Source organism: Paramacrobiotus metropolitanus, unplaced genomic scaffold (assembly GCF_019649055.1).
Source record: "Paramacrobiotus metropolitanus isolate TYO unplaced genomic scaffold, Prichtersi_v1.0 Parri_scaffold0000042, whole genome shotgun sequence".
NCBI lineage: Eukaryota > Metazoa > Tardigrada > Eutardigrada > Parachela > Macrobiotidae > Paramacrobiotus > Paramacrobiotus metropolitanus.
The window spans coordinates 934,842-952,829 of NW_026570262.1; the positions used below are offsets into that span (position 1 = coordinate 934,842).

The following is a 17,988-nucleotide window of genomic DNA, read 5'->3' on the forward strand; positions in this document are numbered from 1 at the left end:
CTAGGACTCCTGTCAAGGACAATTTTCGACATGGGTATTTCGATATAAATGAGGCCGCTTTTGGAGTTGTGAAGGCCGATAGCTCCGCCTTCATGATTGGCCATTCGCCGTTGTGTTTTGCTGTTCTGGGGATTTCCATCCCACATATTGCTGCTGTGTTTTGACGGATCTACAGCACAGCTGCGCTGGCTGTAGGATCCGATCTCATTAGTCTGGTGTTTGCTGCGCCACGGTGCGCACATTAGATTTCGGCATTAAAGCATCAATCCGGGTTCGCCGCTGTTTCGCCGTCAAAGGTACGTGGGCGCCCATAAGGCCCCACGTTACAAAGTCAGCTGACGAATTGGTTTTGGATTGAAAGTTTTAAAATGCAAGGGGCTGGCATTTCTTTGGGATTGGTAGTTTTTTTACCATAGTGTGGTTTGGGTATATAAAAAGAGTCGGAGTGCGGTGAGAAGTTAGTTGGTGAGGTGGTTGCTGGGAAGTTTGTTGGTTAAAATTGTTCTGTTGGATTTGTTGGATATTTATTTCAAGAGCATAAATTAGGAGATTTGGAGCATGAAAAAGTATGCCATGATAAAATCAAGCTTAAATGTCAGTTAGATACAGCCATCCGTATAATTTTATGACTGTGTGCTTGGCAAAGACTTCTGGCGCCCTTTTATCAGATTTGTCTGTATGTAGTAGAATTAGTAGAAAAGTGTAGAAAATGAGTATAGGCATAGTAAAATGGTAATTCGCCAAAACAGTTTGGCTAAACTGTATTGTGTAACGACTTAATTAACTGGAAAACTGAAAGTTTCATTTTGGCATAAAAACATTTTACATGTACACAAGTGTGTGCAGTCATCCGATGTGTTTCCTATTTGTGTAAGTAGTGAATAAGATGGTGCATAGCCATCCAGTAATATAAAGGCATTTCAATGTAAACGCTAACTTTTGAAGCAATACAAGGTATTCATTTTGTAAAAATTGAATGCTGATTTCATGAATTCTATTCCACTTTTTGTTTCAGTCGTCTGGGTGTATGTTCGAAATGGGTTTAGTTCATCTTTTTTGGGTGATTTTATCTCACAAATGAAAAAAATTTAATGAATTAAAAAATCTTTTAAGGGCCTGGTATATATCTCGGTAATTGAGGTTTGGTTCCCTTTTTACAGATTTTCTCAATAATGAACCGTAAATCGTTTATATAATTTTTGTTATTAATAAATAACTGAAAATTGAAGAAACATTTAAAACGCACAACCACCCACCGCGTTTGAAAGACGTTCGCATAACACGCAGTTTACGCTAATTGAGAAAAAGGAGTACATGAACGCTGTTACCGATTCGCGGACAGTAATAAAACAAAGCTTTAACGCAATACTATGTTATGCAATATAAAAATCAGTACAGTACTATTAGTGTTAGGTACTATGTTATAAGTATGCGCCCAACCGCGCCCAACCAGATTTACTGCCACCCTTAAGCGGTTGTGAGCGTGCATGTTACTTGCTGCGTTTGAGATACCGGTTCTGAATATACCGATAAAGTATACAAAGTACAAACTATCTTATAATTATATATTATATCGGCAAATTGTAACAATTTGCCGATATATGCTCTGCAAACTTCGAATAATTCTAACCGAATGGAAAAACCAGAACCCAAAAACATTCCGAAGACTCCATAACATAAAAATACTTCACATCAACAAGCAGCACTAACCAACAGTCAATCTTGTATTCTTCAAATGCTCAAATGCCGCACATGTACTGTATATACAGGACCACAGGTGACGATCCTAGCTCCTTAACCCGCCTGCCACCTGGCTCTCTTCCAGAGAGAGAGAGCCGCCCGCGAGGCTTTTCATTTTGGACAAAAGTTTTGCAAAACTACGGTAGTCCAAGCGCAAGGGGCCAAGGCCTGTGTCGGTGGCTGCTTGCAATTTACATGTACGGCGTCAGGTCTCATACTTCCGGAACTCAGTCACTCGGCGGCCTCACTCACCACTCACCCGTCACCGACTGATATCACGGCACATTCATGTCGAAACACGTTTTTGTCGTTTGGTAACTTTTCCTGAAAACACTGCTAAAAATATTTTAAGCGTACCAAGCGAGATCCAAAAAATTTGATTGTGTGTACACTGTACGACATACGATGGAGTAGTGGGGCCGAGGGATCTCACGGTTTGTCAAGAAATCATTTCTGGTTTTTGTACCTTTCGGTTTTGCTTCTGAAGCTTGGCCTTCGAATACTCCGATTTCCAAAAATGGCAAGGCCCTCGCGATCTCACAGTGAACTCCGTGTGCGGATGGTTGATTTTGAGGATTTTGGAACATCAGGTACGCAGCCCTCTGCATTCCCTGCATCAAAGTAAAGCAACCTGTAACTTCTTCAGTTAACAAATTTCTTCTGTTTTTTGTAGGCCGAGATAGCACATCCAGATATTTCCACGAGATTGGGGCGTTGAACACAGTATTTCGTAAGCGATTGAATCAAGCACTGTCTATTCACCCGTGCATTCCTTTGGCTGACACCTTGCATGAATACATCAAGTATCAACGTGCGCTGGAAGATAAATACGGAATTATTCTTCCGGATCAGTCATCGCCGGCGGGCTCTTCCATATCGGCTACTTCGGCGGCGAGCCCCACTTTGCCAGCGAAACCACTTCCCTCCAGCTCTGTGTCGTCACTGGACTCCGCCACTGGTGTTGCAGCCAGCCCAAAGCTTGTTGAACCCAAAATAGCCACACCTACTCCTACTGCCCAATCTTCAGAAGAGTCTGACGTATCTTCTCGGCCCTCTAAACGAAAAGCGGTTGACGACGAGACTGACAAAGGGAAAAAATCGGTGGAGCCGTCGAGCATTCCGCCGTTTCAACGCGGGAAAACAACAGTGACAAGCGTGGTGGACGCACCGCGCACGGACGAGTTTCAGTCGAAGATTAAAAAACCGGCGGTTGTGTCGAAACCTGTCGAAGGTGCCAAAAAACCCGTTTTTGCCGGGTTTGACTTTAACAAAGCCGGGACTTCATTCGGTCAGCCTGCAGCAAGCGCCAGTACGTCGTCCTTTGCCTCCATTTTCAGTCAGTCTACAGACAACAAGCAGGACGAAAATCGTGAACCCATATCGGACGCTGGAAAGTCTACATTCAAGACATCATTTGCTCAAAGTGTTGGCGCGGGAGGTGAAGTGGTTGCTAGAGAAGTGGTCGCGGACCGAACGCTCAACGAAGGTTTGTCAGCCATCCCGCAAACCACCGATCGCACTGTCTTTCGCGCAGGTTTGAAAAAAGACGCGGAGGTTCCTGTGGAAAAGACCAGTAGTTCATTTTTCAGTTTCTCAAAACCTCCTGTGAATGAAAGCGCCAAAGACGAAAGTAGCAAGCAAATGCCGGCTGCTACAACTAATTCCATATTTGGAAATTTTGGAGGGGCAGGATCTCTTCCCTCGTCGGGATTTAGTGGATTCAGCTTTAATAGCTTTAAAATGCCAGCGTTTAATATTCCACCGGCTGCTTCGGATAATAAGGAGGACGCAGCGGAAAATGGTGATGATGGAGAGGAAGCGGAAGCACCGCCGGTTGTTCCTCCAGAGGAGCGGGACGCTGTGGAGACGGACGCGGTGATGTCACAGCGCTGCAAGGTGTTCTACCTGGATGCGGGCAAGTATAATGTGCGCGGCACGGGAATGGCACATCTGAAGGTTATTAGTGATAAAGCTGTGCAATTGCTGATACGAGCCGGTACGGCGTTGGGAAACATTCTGCTTAACGCTCGAATCAATAAGGAGACGAAAGTTTCGCGGAGCAGCAGGGACAAAAGCGAATCTGTGGACATTGTCTGCTTGCCGGAACCAGCATTTAAAGGTGCTGACCCCAAGAAATTGTACCCCTACGTCATCAAATTCAAGGATGCTGCTGCAGCGGATCAGTTCTACAACAAGATCCAAGAATTGTTAAAATGATGTGAAATTTATTTTTATTTGATACACGGGCATTTGTTAACTTATGAATTAACATCTGGCTTTTTCGGTTCGATTTTTTGCTGTACGTGCCTGTAATTAACAACATATTATTAACGCTTCTGTGACCTACGGTAGGCGATGGATCCTGCACTTGTAGGAATATCTGGCCTGTCTTGGCTTGTTGTGTGTATCATTTTTCGAAAACAGTGCGAAATTAGTAAAGTGATAACTGTTAGATATTAACGGGTTTTCGATACAGTTTTTTGAATAATCCGTCATTATCGATTGATTCTTTGATGGCTTTGCGGCTTCTTTGAATATCCAGCGCGTAAAATGGAGAAGTTCAAAGTCAACTACAAACCTAATAGTTCATAATTAATTATTACAAGAGTCAAAAAATTGTCAATTGCCATCGTGATATTAATAAATATACTCGTACTTCGAAGAATTTACCAGTACTTCTATCCATTTTGATGTCCACAAGTGCCAAAACCTTAGCACAATGCAACCTAGCTTGCAGTCGACGTGCGGGTAGTTTGTTGATGACTGGGGGTGTTAAATGTGCATTGCTTTAGCAGAATTGATAAAATTTTATATAAACATTAAATTTTAAATACGATTTTCCTAATTTTCACCCTTTTATTATAATAATTTTGAAAATGCGGATCTCATTGAATACGACCACCTTTAGTAGGGTGATACTTACTTACGTTTTATGGGGACTCAGTGTAAGTAATATTAAGGCATCAGTAGTGTCAGCGAGTCAGCGACTGAGCAGCGTTTTGTACTCACTACACTGTGACTACTCGTACAGTCAGCTTTTTTCCATAGAAGTATCAGCGTAGTTACATCAGAAGTTTAAAAAGCCTTGGAAGTTACATCAGAAGTTAAAGTTACATCAGAAGTTTAAAAAGCGTAGTTTAAAAAGCCTTGGAAGTATGTATCTGTATTTTCAGTTTTCGGAAATTGATTTTTCGTTTTTTCGACATGGTTCCGGATACCAAAGACATTTTTTCTTTTTCCTCGTGGTATGGCGATTTTACTAACGTGACATTTGAAAGCAGAATTATCGAGCTTTCCGAAGACTTCCTAAACTACCTAAATCAAGATGGGATCTTTATTCCTCCTGAATTAGGTCAGCCTGCAGAGAACGCGAACGAGAATGAAGGAAACGGGTTTTCTTCAGATGAGGATGATGAAGTGGAGCGCTATGAATGGGTCCCCGAATTCCGTTTGGCCATGAACACTGCGCTAGCCGAATTAGGCGGCCAGGTGATTCCTAAACTGAATTGGTCCGCACCGAAGGATGCTTCCTGGATTCTGCCAAATCGGCAGTGCAAATGTACCTCGGTAGCCGATGTGCTTATGCTGCTGAAAGCATCCACATTTATTGCCTTTGACGTTGTGAAGCTTTCACAAAAGACCTCCGGTAATGATAAACTGTGTTTTTTGCGTAATACCAGCTGTCATAATTTTGTTTAAGCTGTCTTTTCAGCATTTGAGCTAATTTTAGATTTTAGCTGCCAGTAAAGTTCTGCGGGAAGTACATACAGTATTGTTTACCATATTTGGGCGATTGAGCCTTTTGCAGTTTTGCATTTTGATTTTATAAGATGTTTTTTATTACTGTACTTTTAACTGTGTTTCTGTGGATTGTGTTACGTAGTTGCATAAGTTTTATCATTTATGGTTTTTTATTTACTGTATGTTTATGCCTATGGTAGGCAAGGATTTAAAAACAATTTTACGCACATAGATAATCTGTGTACGTACTATTTCTTTCAGATTCTTGCTTGGTATACCCTTTTTTTTATTTTTATTCCAGCTATTCGTACCAAACCGGAGCTGGTATTGCGCAAATGGTTTGATATCAATCCAGGCTGGGAATTTCGCTGTTTCGTCAAAGGGAACTCTTTGATCGGAATCACGCAGCGTTATTGCACCACTTACTATCCCCACATTGCTCAAGACCCAGAACGACTAAAAATCCAAATTAAAGAGTTTTTTGCGAGAAAGATTTGCGGAAGATTCCCCGCCGGGGATTTCGTGTTTGATGTGGTTATACAAAACTCTGCTACATCCGGCGTTGTTTTAGTGGATTTTAATCCTTTCGATCGAATAACGGACGCTATTCTTTTTACATGGGATGAACTGCTCAGCGTCGATAGCGTAGCTGATGATGAATTGCTGCGTTTTGTGAATTCTTATTTATCCATCCAACCGGATGAAATGCGCCAGTACCAGATTCCTGCAGATATTTCCGACAGCCGATTTACCACTCATGGTCAAGACCTATTCGGATACTTGGATAACGAAATAGTCAAGCAGACAGACAGTAAGAACTGATATCTCACAATATACTGCTGTACTCGCGAACAAAAATAATAAAACTGAAGGCCTTCATCATCGTCGTTTTCACGTACGAAAGTCAGCTTGTGTTCTCAGTATATTGTGTTTTCCATTTCGACCGAAATTGTTAATCTCTAATATTCACAATCATTGCTTTTATGTCAACCGGAAAATGTTTTACTTTCCTTTGCACTTTTCCCCCACTGAAATTATCCGTCCGAAGTGATTTAAGACAAGCTACTACGAGAAGGCGTCCGTAACAGGACAACTGATTTTCACAGTTCACAGGCTCAACAGTGTCCACACTATCAAAATGACACCGAAAGGGAAAAGCATCTTTTTATACAGAAAACGAAACCAGAAGTCACGCCTTAATTCTTAATAAACGGTAACAAATGTTAGAAAAATAAGTGAGCTTATAGAGTGTTGCTAATAAAGATTTTGTCAAAACGAAAGACCCACTCCAGTCGTTGTCGCAGCTGGAAGAATTTTCACCGGTGATGCCTTTGTATCGGAGAGTAATGGAGTGTGCTCGTTGATGCTCCGAAGTAAATCAGAGTGAGACAAAATGACACTTCTTTGACGTTTCCGGAGACTGCTGGACCCGCTTTTGGTGTCCAGATAAATCGACAGCAAAGACAAACAGAAGGATATGCCAGCAAAAACCGTCATTATAATAAAAAATATCATCCAGTTGCTTTGAAGGTCCGTTAAGTCGTGGTCTAAGATAAAGCCAGTTATCAGTAAGATAAGTCCCGTGGACAGGGCTTGTGTTCCCGTGGCGATTCCCATGGCCACACCCACGACCTAAAATGGCAAAAAGCGTCATGTAGGTTAAGTAACACCCCCTTTTGTACCGGTTAATGCAATATTAATATTAATATTGTACAGCAATTACTGCTTTTCAACGACCTTATTCCACATGTCCTTAAAACTCTTTAGATGGTTATTTAGTATTTATTGTCTTGTTATTTGCCTATCAGATTTACATGATAGTACTGTTACAGTCAGAATTATTTATTATTTTTTAGTGAGCTTGTTCAAACTGGCAATCGGTAAAAAATAACCACAGCGAAGTCTGTAACCAACATGGAGACAGAACTTCACACGGCAGAGAGTGGAGCTCGAGTGCAAAAACTCAAAATCCAGGTTGAAACTTGTTTATTAGCTGCTTAGTTCGTTTAGTTGCGGTTTCTAAAGACCTTCAGAAGAAACAAATTTTCATAATTTATAAAATGTACGTACCTCGGATTTTGTTACCACCGGAATACTGCTCCAAATGCTGGCGGTCATTAGGGCGTAAGAAAGAGCAATAAGAATGCAAATCGCCAATGGAGGCAACATTTTAAGAAAAAGTATCATCAGTGATATGGCAAAAAACATGGCCGTGCTGACACAAGTGATGATATCGCGGCATCCGCACTTGTCAATCAAGAATCCGAAAATCGGCGCCATAAGGGAAATATCAGGAATGGCTCCGATTATCGCTCCGGCAACCGATTCAGTATTGTGATACACATCCTAACCAGATGGGCAAGATTCAACTGATTCTGATTAGCAATACCATATATAGCAAATAATTATGTAAACAGGTCTTACCACAAGCCATTTTGGACCGTCCACCAAAAAAGTGAAAAGCACAGCGTAGTAAAAAAAGATAATAGCCGTTAAAACCCAGAAATCCCGGCTGAGCTTCTTGATATGTGAGAAAGTAAATTCCTTGGGTTTAGTCTGATCCATCGTGACGACATGGGTCAAACCGACGGAAGCATTCTTCCGAAAATTGTACCCGGCAACAATAGCGCAGATAGGCCCGAACACGCCTATCCCAAACGTCATCCACAGCGTTTTTTGCAAAGCGAAGACTTCGATGATCTTTCCAATAAAACCAAACGACACAACGGTCGCTAACCGGCTCATGGACAGGTAAATCGTGAAAGCCAGTGCCATTTCTTTTCCCCAGAACCAATGCGAAACAACTTCTAAGGATACGACCTGGTGGCTGAAGTATGCCGATGCAAACAGAAATCGGCCAGCCAACATCAGTCCAAATGCTGGTCCAGATCCCCAAATGGCCAGATACGGCGCAACGGTATTCATAGCCCTGCATACGAATAGACCTCAGTCTTCACAGATAATCAGCTGATACGAGTATCATAGTTAGCATTAATGGAATTCTGTAAGTACTCGTATCTGTAGTGCAGAGAATGCAACAACTTCGATGTACTTACTTTTATGGAATACCCAAATAAAAAACCAACCACTAGCGGACATTTTAATTAAAAATTACAGTCCCTTATTGTATAATTATTCTGTATTCTTGTGTTCAAAACGATGACACAAGAATTGTGGAAAATGCAGATCTGTAAGTATACGTAGTCTAGACTCTACACGTACTGTGCAGTGTTTGCACTCCATTTATAACCTACCCGTTAATGTACAATAGATAAACATATTAAATACACAAACTTACGTTCCAATCAGCAGCATAGCCGCACATGTCAAACTGGCAATCCAGATTCCATAACGGGCTATGAAAAATCCCGAGTAGGTCGCAGCTAAGCCACCAGCCCAGAAACCCGTTGCATACAGTCCATTAAATTCTGTGGACGTGAAGTTCAAACAAGAATCATCGCCATTACTGCAAGCAGGAACACTTCCTTGAAGCCGTCCGTTTTGTAAGCTGAGCTGATCTTCCACGATCTCAGTAGTGAAAAAGGTAAGACTAGCAAACGCCAAAAACAACCATCGTTTCGGCAAGCACATGATGTCGGTTTGTTGAAGGAATTGCAAGAGCTGGTTGAACAAATCTGCTCCTGCATTTAATCGCGGAAAGTTTTAGAGACAGACAGAAGGTGGTTCTGCCTGGTACAGTAAATTGGCAGGTTTGTGAAGACCAGCCTAATTCTGTGTGGCTAGTGGCTACTTGACAGTTTCTGGCTTTGTGTACAGTAAAATATCCACTACGAGGAAGACAGCGGGTTTGTCGTCTACTATCAACTCGTTATATGCGAGTCTGGACAGTCCACGCGATTGTTATCGTTTGTACATTACAACACCGATACGATCACCCGTTGTAATTTTTGTTGGCGCTGATGCAAGTTATCGTTAATGCACGTGAGTTTGAAAGGCCGCTGGAACTTGGCAATTAAACCAACATTGTATCGGAGTTCAAGATTTAATGAGTAAAGATGCATAACATTTCGATGATACTAACTTTTTCAAAATAAATAAGCCGAATCAACACAATAGTACCGTATCCACTTACCCAAGCATGATCATGAGATCGTCTGATCATGTAAAGCATTAATGAAAATAACAAAAATCTTTCTGGAACGCGCAAACACGTTCTCAAAGGTCATACTGCATATGGATTACCGCAAGACATCCAATTATTGAACAATTCAAATCTGTACTCGATCACGAACAAAGAATAATAAAAATTTAAAATTGTCTAAAACACGTTTTTGGGACTAGGGAAATGCGTAAATTTTAAAGAGAACTGCTTAATTTGGTGAAGCGAAAGACAAAACGGTAGGCGTCTTGCTAATACTGACGTCAGGGATGGTGGGGTGTGGTTGCAAAGGCGAGCACTCGTTGACATCTTCGTTAGCTTCCGCTGCGATGGCGGGAAGTGTATGTTTTGAGCGGAGTGCTCTATCAGGAGACCGACTGTCCAAAAGCATGGATACTGCCGATAAAACTAAGCCCAGGACGGCCAATGTTACCATCAACTCATAAAACCGCTTCCATCTTGTATTTATATGGATCCCGTAATTGTCCAAAATAAATCCTGTAACAAGTAACATCAAACCACTGCTGAAGGCTTGTGTTCCCAAGCCGCACCCCATCGCCACGCCTACCACCTAAAAATATCTAAAGGTGAGAAACGAGTTGCTTCAAATAAAGCTAACAATAAAATTCTTAAATGAAACAAAATGAACGGGTACGCCCTAAATTTTGTATACGTTCATGACGCAATTTGTGATACATTATTTATTGTGGTACAATAAATGATTCACTTACATCCGGACGCACAACCAAAGGAATACTGCTCCAGAAACTGGCAGTTGCAATTGCGTACGATATGCCAATTGAAATACAGATGATGACCATTAGGAACATCCGAAGGGAAACGATCAAAATAAATGGCAACGCTAATAACACTAAACTGCATAGCGTGTTAATATCCCTGTGCCCGTATCTGTCCACGAGAAATCCAAATAGCGGCGCCAAAAGTGCCACATCCGGTATAGCGCCCGTTACGATTGCGGCCGCAGATTCCGAATAGTTGCACATTTCCTAGGACAAAAAATGCTAAAACATTCAACAATATGTTTTCATTGTTTTGCGAAACAAACTATGCCATTTGTTACCATTAAAAATTTGGGTCCATCAGCTAAAAACGTAAAAAGGACCCCAAAATAGCAAAAATTATCCCGCAAATAACCCAAAATTCCTTGGTTAACTGGGTAATTTTCTTAAACTGGAACTGCCGGGAAACATTGTGATGGACGGAAATACCGACGTCTACAGCCATGGGAGCATATTTCCGATAGATACATCCGGCGATAATCGAGAAAATTGGTGCGAGTAGTCCTATGGCAAATGTAATCCACAATGTGTTCTGCAGTCCGGTCGCTTCAACCGCAGCTAAATAGATAAAAAAAGCAAGGAACTGTATACCACTATAATAATTATTATGGACATTTTCATGGCAGTGGGAACAAGTTTCTACGACCATGCGATTAAGTACAAAGTACGAGTATTACACAATACTATCTGTAGTGTACTTCATTATACGTACTTCTATTGATTTTCATACGTACTTTTATTTCTAGAATAATATACTGTACGTATCTGTGTATTATGTACAATATACATACATCTATACATATCTGCGCAATAAGTTGTTCAGTTTATAGCTGAACTGCGGGCGCCCGCGCATAAATGAGAAATAAAATCCAAAATTAACATATAACCGGCTCATGTCCGGTCAAACTTTTTTTTACCAACAACCGGTAAAGAATTATCACTTACCGCCGACTCCGAGGAATGTCAAAACGGATCCAATTCGGCACATAGTCATATATAGCGCAAAAGCCAAAGCCAGTTCTTTCCCTAGAAACCAGTGGGATTTCACTTCGTGTGACAGCGTAATATTGCCAAAATATCCGATGGCATAGAAAATTCTGCCGGTGAGGAGCAGGACGAATGCAGCATCGTTTGACACGGAATACGGTCCAACTGTAATCAACAACCTGCAAAATTTTCAACGGCTCTCTATTACACTTACAAGGATGCCAGTTATGCACTGAAGTATGGAAACGAAATCTTACATTCCGACGAGCAGGAATACCGATGACACTATGCTCGCTATCCATACCCCAAATCTTCCAACGAAAAATCCCGTCAACAGTGCGGCAGTTCCTCCGGCCCAAAAATGCGCCACGAACAGACCGTTAAACTGCACAGAGGAAAAGTGCAAGCAGTCGGGATCGTTGCCGTTCTGGCAATTGTCGGCAGTACCCTGCAGTCGGCCATTCAAAATGGTGATCTGTTCAACGATAAACTCCGAAGCAAAAAACGTAATACTAGTAGCCGCAAGGAAGCGCCATCGCCTTTTTTCCACCATGCTTATCAGGACACGTATTGTACGTGGCACTTTTAAGGAAAAAGGTCAGATCACGTTAAATATTCCACATATCTGGAGCAGATGATGCGACCACGCAGAGCCCTATTATTTATTCCATAACCATATTCTCCATTCGACTGGCAAGATTATGACCGAAAGAAAGACAACTATGTCTGAAACCGATTTCCGATTGCCGAGGGCGTGGCATGTCATTCAAAGCCAGCAGCGAAATTTGTCTCGAGGCCACAAAAAAAATGTTGTTTACAATCATTTTTACATGCAACTTGTAAGTGGCAAGCACCTCTGCCGCATTTCACATATTATCACATATACTTCTATATATGGGCCTGTGCCCCTGTGGGCTGTGGCCGAAAGTAAGTATTTTTCAATGTATTATTTTTCAATGACAATGCTTGTTCTACGCATGTATGAATTATGGCAGCTCAATTCGATGCTGAAGTAGAAATCCTTGCAAATAAGGAAATAGAATTTGATTAGAGGATAAGATAATATTGATTTTTTTCTTTGATAATAATAATATTGATTTTATTATTTTATATTGAGGATAATATTGATTCTTTCATTACGTACTCGTAGATTCAAAATTTGAATGCCAGCGTACTTTCAGTGATCTTTTACTTGATATTTACAAAAAATTATTTATAGAAGTTTACGTACAGCGTCTCTGATCTCACATCCCAATTTCATTCTGAGACATAACAACAAAAGAAGAAACAGAAATACAACAAAAAGTTGAGTGTGCGAAGCCGAAGTGAAAAAATCACAGGGCCAAAAGCAAACACAGCAAGGCAATTTCAGAAAGTGGCAAAGGATAATGCTCAGATTCAGACATTCGGGTATCTTCCAACGCCTATGTAGGTTTTTTGTGCATAATGCGCAGTAGATAACGACGGGTAACGTGTGTCATCACGATCCGGAGCTTATCTGCGCTCCGAATGGTCAAAACAACTATACCGCACGTATTCAAGATACCGCGCTGCACAGCCCGTTTTCAACATACCCGTCCTTATCTCTATGAATCATAACTTATGCACCATAGTGCGCTGCACTGGCCGTATACCAGCCAACAGAGAAAGATGTCTGAATTTTCGTAATAAATGCTTCCTACCAATACCGCCAACAGATCGTCGGATACGAGGACATTTGGGTGCTGTGAACATACCCTTCACGATTAGGGTGCGATGAACACCTGGGAACTAACTTTACAGAAAATTTTATTTTGACAAAAATGTTATATCCAAGTATTTTCACCGTCTGTTTCGACAAATTACGGTCCACAAAAACTTATCGTATCTTCAAACCACATTTTAAAAGATCATAGTGCTTCACAATTTTAAGTCACAGAACAGCAATTCCAGAACAGAAATTCCCTCCTGACATGACTTGACTCAGTTGACTGCTGCGTCCATAGCAGCATTATAACAAGCTCTGGCGACTAGATCCATAGCTGATACATATTTGTGGGCAGTTGGATTTAGTACACGTAGCAACTCAGGATAATTAGTATAAAAAAGAAAAACAAACATCACTACAACAAATCTAAAACGTCAAACATCACTACAACAAATCTGTAAGGAAGGCGCCAGTCACCTTAACCCTCCAGCGGGCGGTACCCGAAGGAGTGCGAGTTTCATTTTGAAAATCGGGATTTCCCAATGAAAAAAATCAATTAAGAAAGGGAATTTTTCGTAAGCTTGTGCTGACCATAGGTCAGCCGTGGTGACTAGGGTGTTTGCCAACGCCAATGCCCATGAACGGTTTACACCTTACAAACGCTTAATTTTGTGATAATTAGACGAACGGGAATTACATAAAAGCAATAATTTACATTAAATAGTACAAAAAACGCACTTCTAAACAAAAGCATAGCAGTGGTCAACAAGTTGACCATTGGTCAGCAAAAAATTAAAAACTACTAAATCCCGTTGCCATGTATTTTGACCACTATTAACAGATGGAATACAGAAAATGAACGATGCTAGCGATATTTCTCTCCCATAACTTTCATTATACTCTCACACGAGACTGCACGAAGCATTATTTTTGAAGTTTAACATTGCATTTCCTGTATGTCTGGCACGCCTAGCCACCTTTATACTGCCCGCATTGTTCGCGCTTGCATTTTTCCTCGGTGTGGCCGCAAGTGCTACTATCTAAAAGCGGCGCGGATAGTCCAGCTGCAGTGGTCATTGGCGCAAAATTGACATTATGGTCACTGGTCACTATCACGTTCTGAACGCATTAGCGACCGGAAGAAACTAGTTGCCTCAGCGTCAAGATCCCCAATGTGCACGCGTAAGTGTGCAGTTATTGTGGTTTTTAACCGACCGAGAGCCAGAGAATGATCACACAAAATTCATGTTTCTGAAAAGCAGAAAGTTTCTGAAAAGCTTCTGAAAAGTTTCTAAAAAGCTGAAAGTTTCTGAAAAGCTGAAAGTTTCTGAAAGCTTCTGAAAAGTTTCTGAAAAGCTGAAAGTTTCTGAAAAGCTCTCGCCTAGCTTACCCAAGCGATGCATCAATATGTAGAAACGCGGCAAAGCGCGTGGTGTTGTGCCGTCATTCACAGTGTTATTGCAACGACGGTAGAATTACAATCAGGACTACCATGTTCGGTTTACCTGCGTTCTGTTTTCCTGAAGCAGACAAATTTAGGCGATTTTGGTTTTCGCCGACCGCCCGGGGTGTTGATACGCAAAAGCGTTTTTTGCCAGCTTCCGACCAACAGAACCGCGTGGCGCATGTTTTGCGTACGAACCGACAGTAACTTGATCTGATTATGTGATAAAGAGAAACAGTCGAAATTGCACCCGCCCGTGTATCTGAGACCCTTCATGGGCAATGGTGTTGGCACGCAACACAAGATTTTGACGGACTGTGGTCTTCTGCTGTTCAACTTACAAGACCTGTGTTAATCGATTTTGGATAGAACGTTGTTAGTTGTACCTTGTTGATTTATCTCTGGTTTAATTATTCATCCACTAATTAGTTAATTAGCAAGATCTACGAGAGCTTGAAAAGTCCGAAATTAGCCATTTTCGGGCAACGGTCATTTGTGATTAACTTGAGATATAAGTTTGAATCATGTTTTTACTGCTGCTTTAAAGCCTCTTATTGCTAATTATGCTAATTGATACTCATTAACTGTTCCCAATCATTGGGAAAAAAATTCAGAAGACCGTGTTGCGTCCTGACGCCAATGCCCGTCAACGGGTTAACTATGACTGGCGCCTTCCTTACAGCGGTCGTTTTTTGTTTCTTAGGAGGCGATTTCTTCGGACCAACACGCAGAGGAGGCGGCATAGCGGTGGCAATGTCTTCCCATTCTTCTTCTTCCGGAGCGGTATCCACAGATTTTGTAACGGTGCTGTCTTCTTTCTTGCTCCGCTCTATCAGGCGCAGAAGGAAAATTAAAGAAGTCAACCTTACTCCAAAAATTATGGAACCTTTTCGCGCTTGTTTTGTAATCGGTTCACACCGGCTACCGATCAGTTCGGCCGTTTTCATTTCAGCCGCGCTCATTTCGGCCAAAGTTTTTCGGCCGCCATTCACTTCGGCCGAGACTCACTGCGGCCGCCGCTTCCGGGTTGTTTCTACCAGTACGGACTTTTAATAACCAAATTGCTAATTCTAACAATGAAGTTGTTTGGAAACCACATCTATAATGAAGAAATATTTACAGCGTGAACGATAATCAGAAACAAAATATCTAAAAAACACGGTCTGGTGGGTTGGGATCAGCTTATACGAGTACAAAATATACAACCAGGCGAAAGGGGGAAAACAGAAACAGTTAAACTTCCGAATCACTGCACATTTACCACATCATCACGACATCATCTACTCAGTAGCTTCCACACGCCTTTGCTTTTGAATATCGACACGTTTCTTCAACAAAATTTCCAGATTTTTTGCGATCGACTCTAGGTACTCCATACTTGTCATATTTTCGTAGTTTCCGCCCACGTTCTTCAGTCGTTTCGTCACCTCAACATATTTTTTGCGCGGTTTAGGGACTGGCTCACCTGCCATACGGTTGGAAATCTCAGTTTCCTGGTGTGATATATCTCAGCATAAAAGATTAAAAAATCCGTAAATCTCCGGATGGTCCTTGTCCACTGTTTCCGCAAACGTTTTGTGCCATGCTTCCAGTCGGTTTGTTGTTCGGTGAACATCTTGCAGAAGCCGCTCGTAACAGTTCCACATTCTGATCGGGCATAACGGTGCTTTATTAACACACCCTGCCGCGGTAAGGACGGTTTTGCCGATATATGACGGTCTAATATACTGAACAAACAAATCCGTGGGACGGAATGGAAAACCCGGCTTCTGAAGTAGCTCATTAAATACACGCTCAACATCGGTTGGTGGCACGAACGCAAGCGCCAGTACCATCCGGCAGTTCAGGCTAAATTCCGGATCGTTCGCGTAAGCCAGTTTGTGACCAAGATCAACCAACTTCCGATGTACGCTTTGACCCAAATGGAAGTTGCACCCTTAAAAAAGTTTCTCATTAACAACACCAAAGAAAAAATATGAAATCGAAAGAAAGCTTAAGAAACCTAAAAACCTAAGAAAACTAAGACAACTATTCCAAGTGAAACTACAAAAGCTAGAAAAGCTAAAAAAAACTAAGAAACCTAAGAAACCAAAGAAACTAAGACACCTAAAAAACCTAAAAAAACCAAGGTAACTACGAGTACTCGTACGAAAACTACGAGTACAAAAGTCAAAAAGCTAAGAAAAGTAAGATAACTAAGAAAACCAAGAAAACTAAGTAGCCTAAAGAAACTAAGAAAACATAAGAAAATATAAAGAAACAAAAATCACAAGAAAGCTCGTAATGACACGAGACAACGCACAACAACCTAAATGATTAAGATTTTAATAATTAGTATTTACCGCCAATTACTGATTCCGGAAATACAGTTCCAAACGCTTTAATTGCGCTCTGTTCAAAATCCATAATCATGTACTTTGGACCGACATTGCCCTGTCTGGCGACTCGAACGATAGCGTCATGCACAACGTGGAACAACCCTGTGTAGAGCAGTTCGCATTTTCCTGGCAGCAAGACGTATACTAACGGCGTCGTGGCTCCAAACTAGAGCCCCCAAACAGTAACAAATTTTTGTACGGCTACGTACGGTTTCCCCTTACGGCTCCTACGGCTACGGTACGGTTACGGCAGAAATAACTGGATTGACCGTACGGTATACCGTATACGGCAGTACCGTATACGGCAAGCCCATTGTAAAACCGTGTTTTTGACTTACGGTTACGTACGGCACTTTCGTTACAGTACCAATTTTCACTACGGTTACGTACTGTTGTGCCGTACAGTATGCCGTATACGGCAGTACAGTATACTGTTTGGGGGCTCTACTCCAAACACATCACCGTGTATGGTATATAACTGCCGAAACATTGGGGGCTAACTCTGAACGTTCCATTGCTTAACCAAACAGGTGACCGCATTAAATGTGTAATATTCGCATCAGTGGCAAACACTATGATCCGATTCTGATCATGCGCGCCAGTATCTTCCCGGAACACATTACTGCCGCGAGCGTTGCCGTTCTTGAAATACTGCACATCAATGTCCGCTAGGTCACGCACTCGTGTCGCTGGTACACCCGCATCTTTTTGCTTCCGTCGCACAACCTGAGCAAGTGCACCGTAACTGGACATCTACGCCGTGGTAGTTAGCGAAACTGCATTCCTCACTTCCTCAATAAGCTGACGGGGTCTCTCCACTTTTGCCTTTGCACGGGCTTTTCATTCTTGTCTTACAACATTTCCAGTTGCTTTAGCAATGTCTGGTGGATGAGAGTTGTACGCGTTCCACTGGTTTGCCGACATACATAATGCAGCCGCGCTTTGCAGTAATCTTTTTCTCGGCACCGCCACTGTTCGCACGCTTCGGTTTTCGTTCTCCTCTTTTTCGTGCTTCGATTTATTCGTAACCATTGAAGATCAAAACTTTACCTTTGCGACTTGTAGTAGAAAACGTCACTTCGGACATTGTG

The 17,988-nt window shown here is 41.8% G+C and overlaps 5 protein-coding genes across 5 annotated transcripts; 2 read left to right on the forward strand and 3 right to left on the reverse strand.

Moving 5' to 3' along the window:
- Positions 1-2,025: 2,025 nt before the first annotated feature.
- On the forward strand, positions 2,026-4,212 carry LOC129590790 (nuclear pore complex protein Nup50-like). The gene is made up of 2 exons (XM_055486164.1): positions 2,026-2,330; positions 2,414-4,212. The coding sequence occupies exons 1-2, from the start codon at positions 2,258-2,260 to the stop codon at positions 3,955-3,957; spliced, it is 1,617 nt and encodes a 538-aa protein (XP_055342139.1). The 5' UTR covers positions 2,026-2,257; the 3' UTR covers positions 3,958-4,212.
- Positions 4,213-4,814: 602 nt separating this feature from the next.
- On the forward strand, positions 4,815-6,924 carry LOC129590803 (cell division cycle protein 123 homolog). Its single transcript, XM_055486184.1, has 2 exons — positions 4,815-5,386; positions 5,783-6,924. The coding sequence occupies exons 1-2, from the start codon at positions 4,945-4,947 to the stop codon at positions 6,301-6,303; spliced, it is 963 nt and encodes a 320-aa protein (XP_055342159.1). The 5' UTR covers positions 4,815-4,944; the 3' UTR covers positions 6,304-6,924.
- Positions 6,462-9,289, reverse strand: LOC129590800 (major facilitator superfamily domain-containing protein 1-like). The gene is made up of 4 exons (XM_055486182.1): positions 8,780-9,289; positions 7,906-8,410; positions 7,552-7,827; positions 6,462-7,113 (listed from the first exon to the last, which is right to left on the reverse strand). The coding sequence occupies exons 1-4, from the start codon at positions 9,070-9,072 to the stop codon at positions 6,751-6,753; spliced, it is 1,437 nt and encodes a 478-aa protein (XP_055342157.1). The 5' UTR covers positions 9,073-9,289; the 3' UTR covers positions 6,462-6,750.
- Positions 9,290-9,292: 3 nt separating this feature from the next.
- Positions 9,293-12,100, reverse strand: LOC129590801 (major facilitator superfamily domain-containing protein 1-like). Its single transcript, XM_055486183.1, is given in 6 exon segments — positions 9,293-10,172; positions 10,333-10,608; positions 10,683-10,741; positions 10,744-10,959; positions 11,347-11,567; positions 11,646-12,100. Coding segments are annotated over 6 exon segments (1,428 nt in total). The 5' UTR covers positions 11,942-12,100; the 3' UTR covers positions 9,293-9,812.
- Positions 12,101-15,561: 3,461 nt separating this feature from the next.
- On the reverse strand, positions 15,562-17,650 carry LOC129590783 (uncharacterized). Its single transcript, XM_055486156.1, has 3 exons — positions 17,399-17,650; positions 16,862-17,063; positions 15,562-16,455 (listed from the first exon to the last, which is right to left on the reverse strand). The coding sequence occupies exons 1-3, from the start codon at positions 17,648-17,650 to the stop codon at positions 16,028-16,030; spliced, it is 882 nt and encodes a 293-aa protein (XP_055342131.1). The 3' UTR covers positions 15,562-16,027.
- Between the last annotated feature and the right edge of the window lie 338 nt (positions 17,651-17,988).

Coding starts and splice junctions, on each gene's coding strand:
- LOC129590790 (XM_055486164.1), top strand. CDS start 2,258: ATGGCAAGGCCCTCGCGATCTCACAGTGAACTCCGTGTGCGGATGGTT. Junction 2,331..2,413: donor TGAGGATTTTGGAACATCAG/GTACGCAGCCCT, acceptor TGTTTTTTGTAG/GCCGAGATAGCACATCCAGA.
- LOC129590803 (XM_055486184.1), top strand. CDS start 4,945: ATGGTTCCGGATACCAAAGACATTTTTTCTTTTTCCTCGTGGTATGGC. Junction 5,387..5,782: donor GCTTTCACAAAAGACCTCCG/GTAATGATAAAC, acceptor TTTTTATTCCAG/CTATTCGTACCAAACCGGAG.
- LOC129590800 (XM_055486182.1), bottom strand. CDS start 9,072: ATGTGCTTGCCGAAACGATGGTTGTTTTTGGCGTTTGCTAGTCTTACC. Junction 8,411..8,779: donor GCTATGCTGCTGATTGGAAC/GTAAGTTTGTGT, acceptor ATTCGTATGCAG/GGCTATGAATACCGTTGCGC. Junction 7,828..7,905: donor ACGGTCCAAAATGGCTTGTG/GTAAGACCTGTT, acceptor CCATCTGGTTAG/GATGTGTATCACAATACTGA.
- LOC129590783 (XM_055486156.1), bottom strand. CDS start 17,650: ATGTCCAGTTACGGTGCACTTGCTCAGGTTGTGCGACGGAAGCAAAAA. Junction 17,064..17,398: donor TAAGCAATGGAACGTTCAGA/GTTAGCCCCCAA, acceptor TGGGGGCTCTAG/TTTGGAGCCACGACGCCGTT. Junction 16,456..16,861: donor TCCGGAATCAGTAATTGGCG/GTAAATACTAAT, acceptor AACTTTTTTAAG/GGTGCAACTTCCATTTGGGT.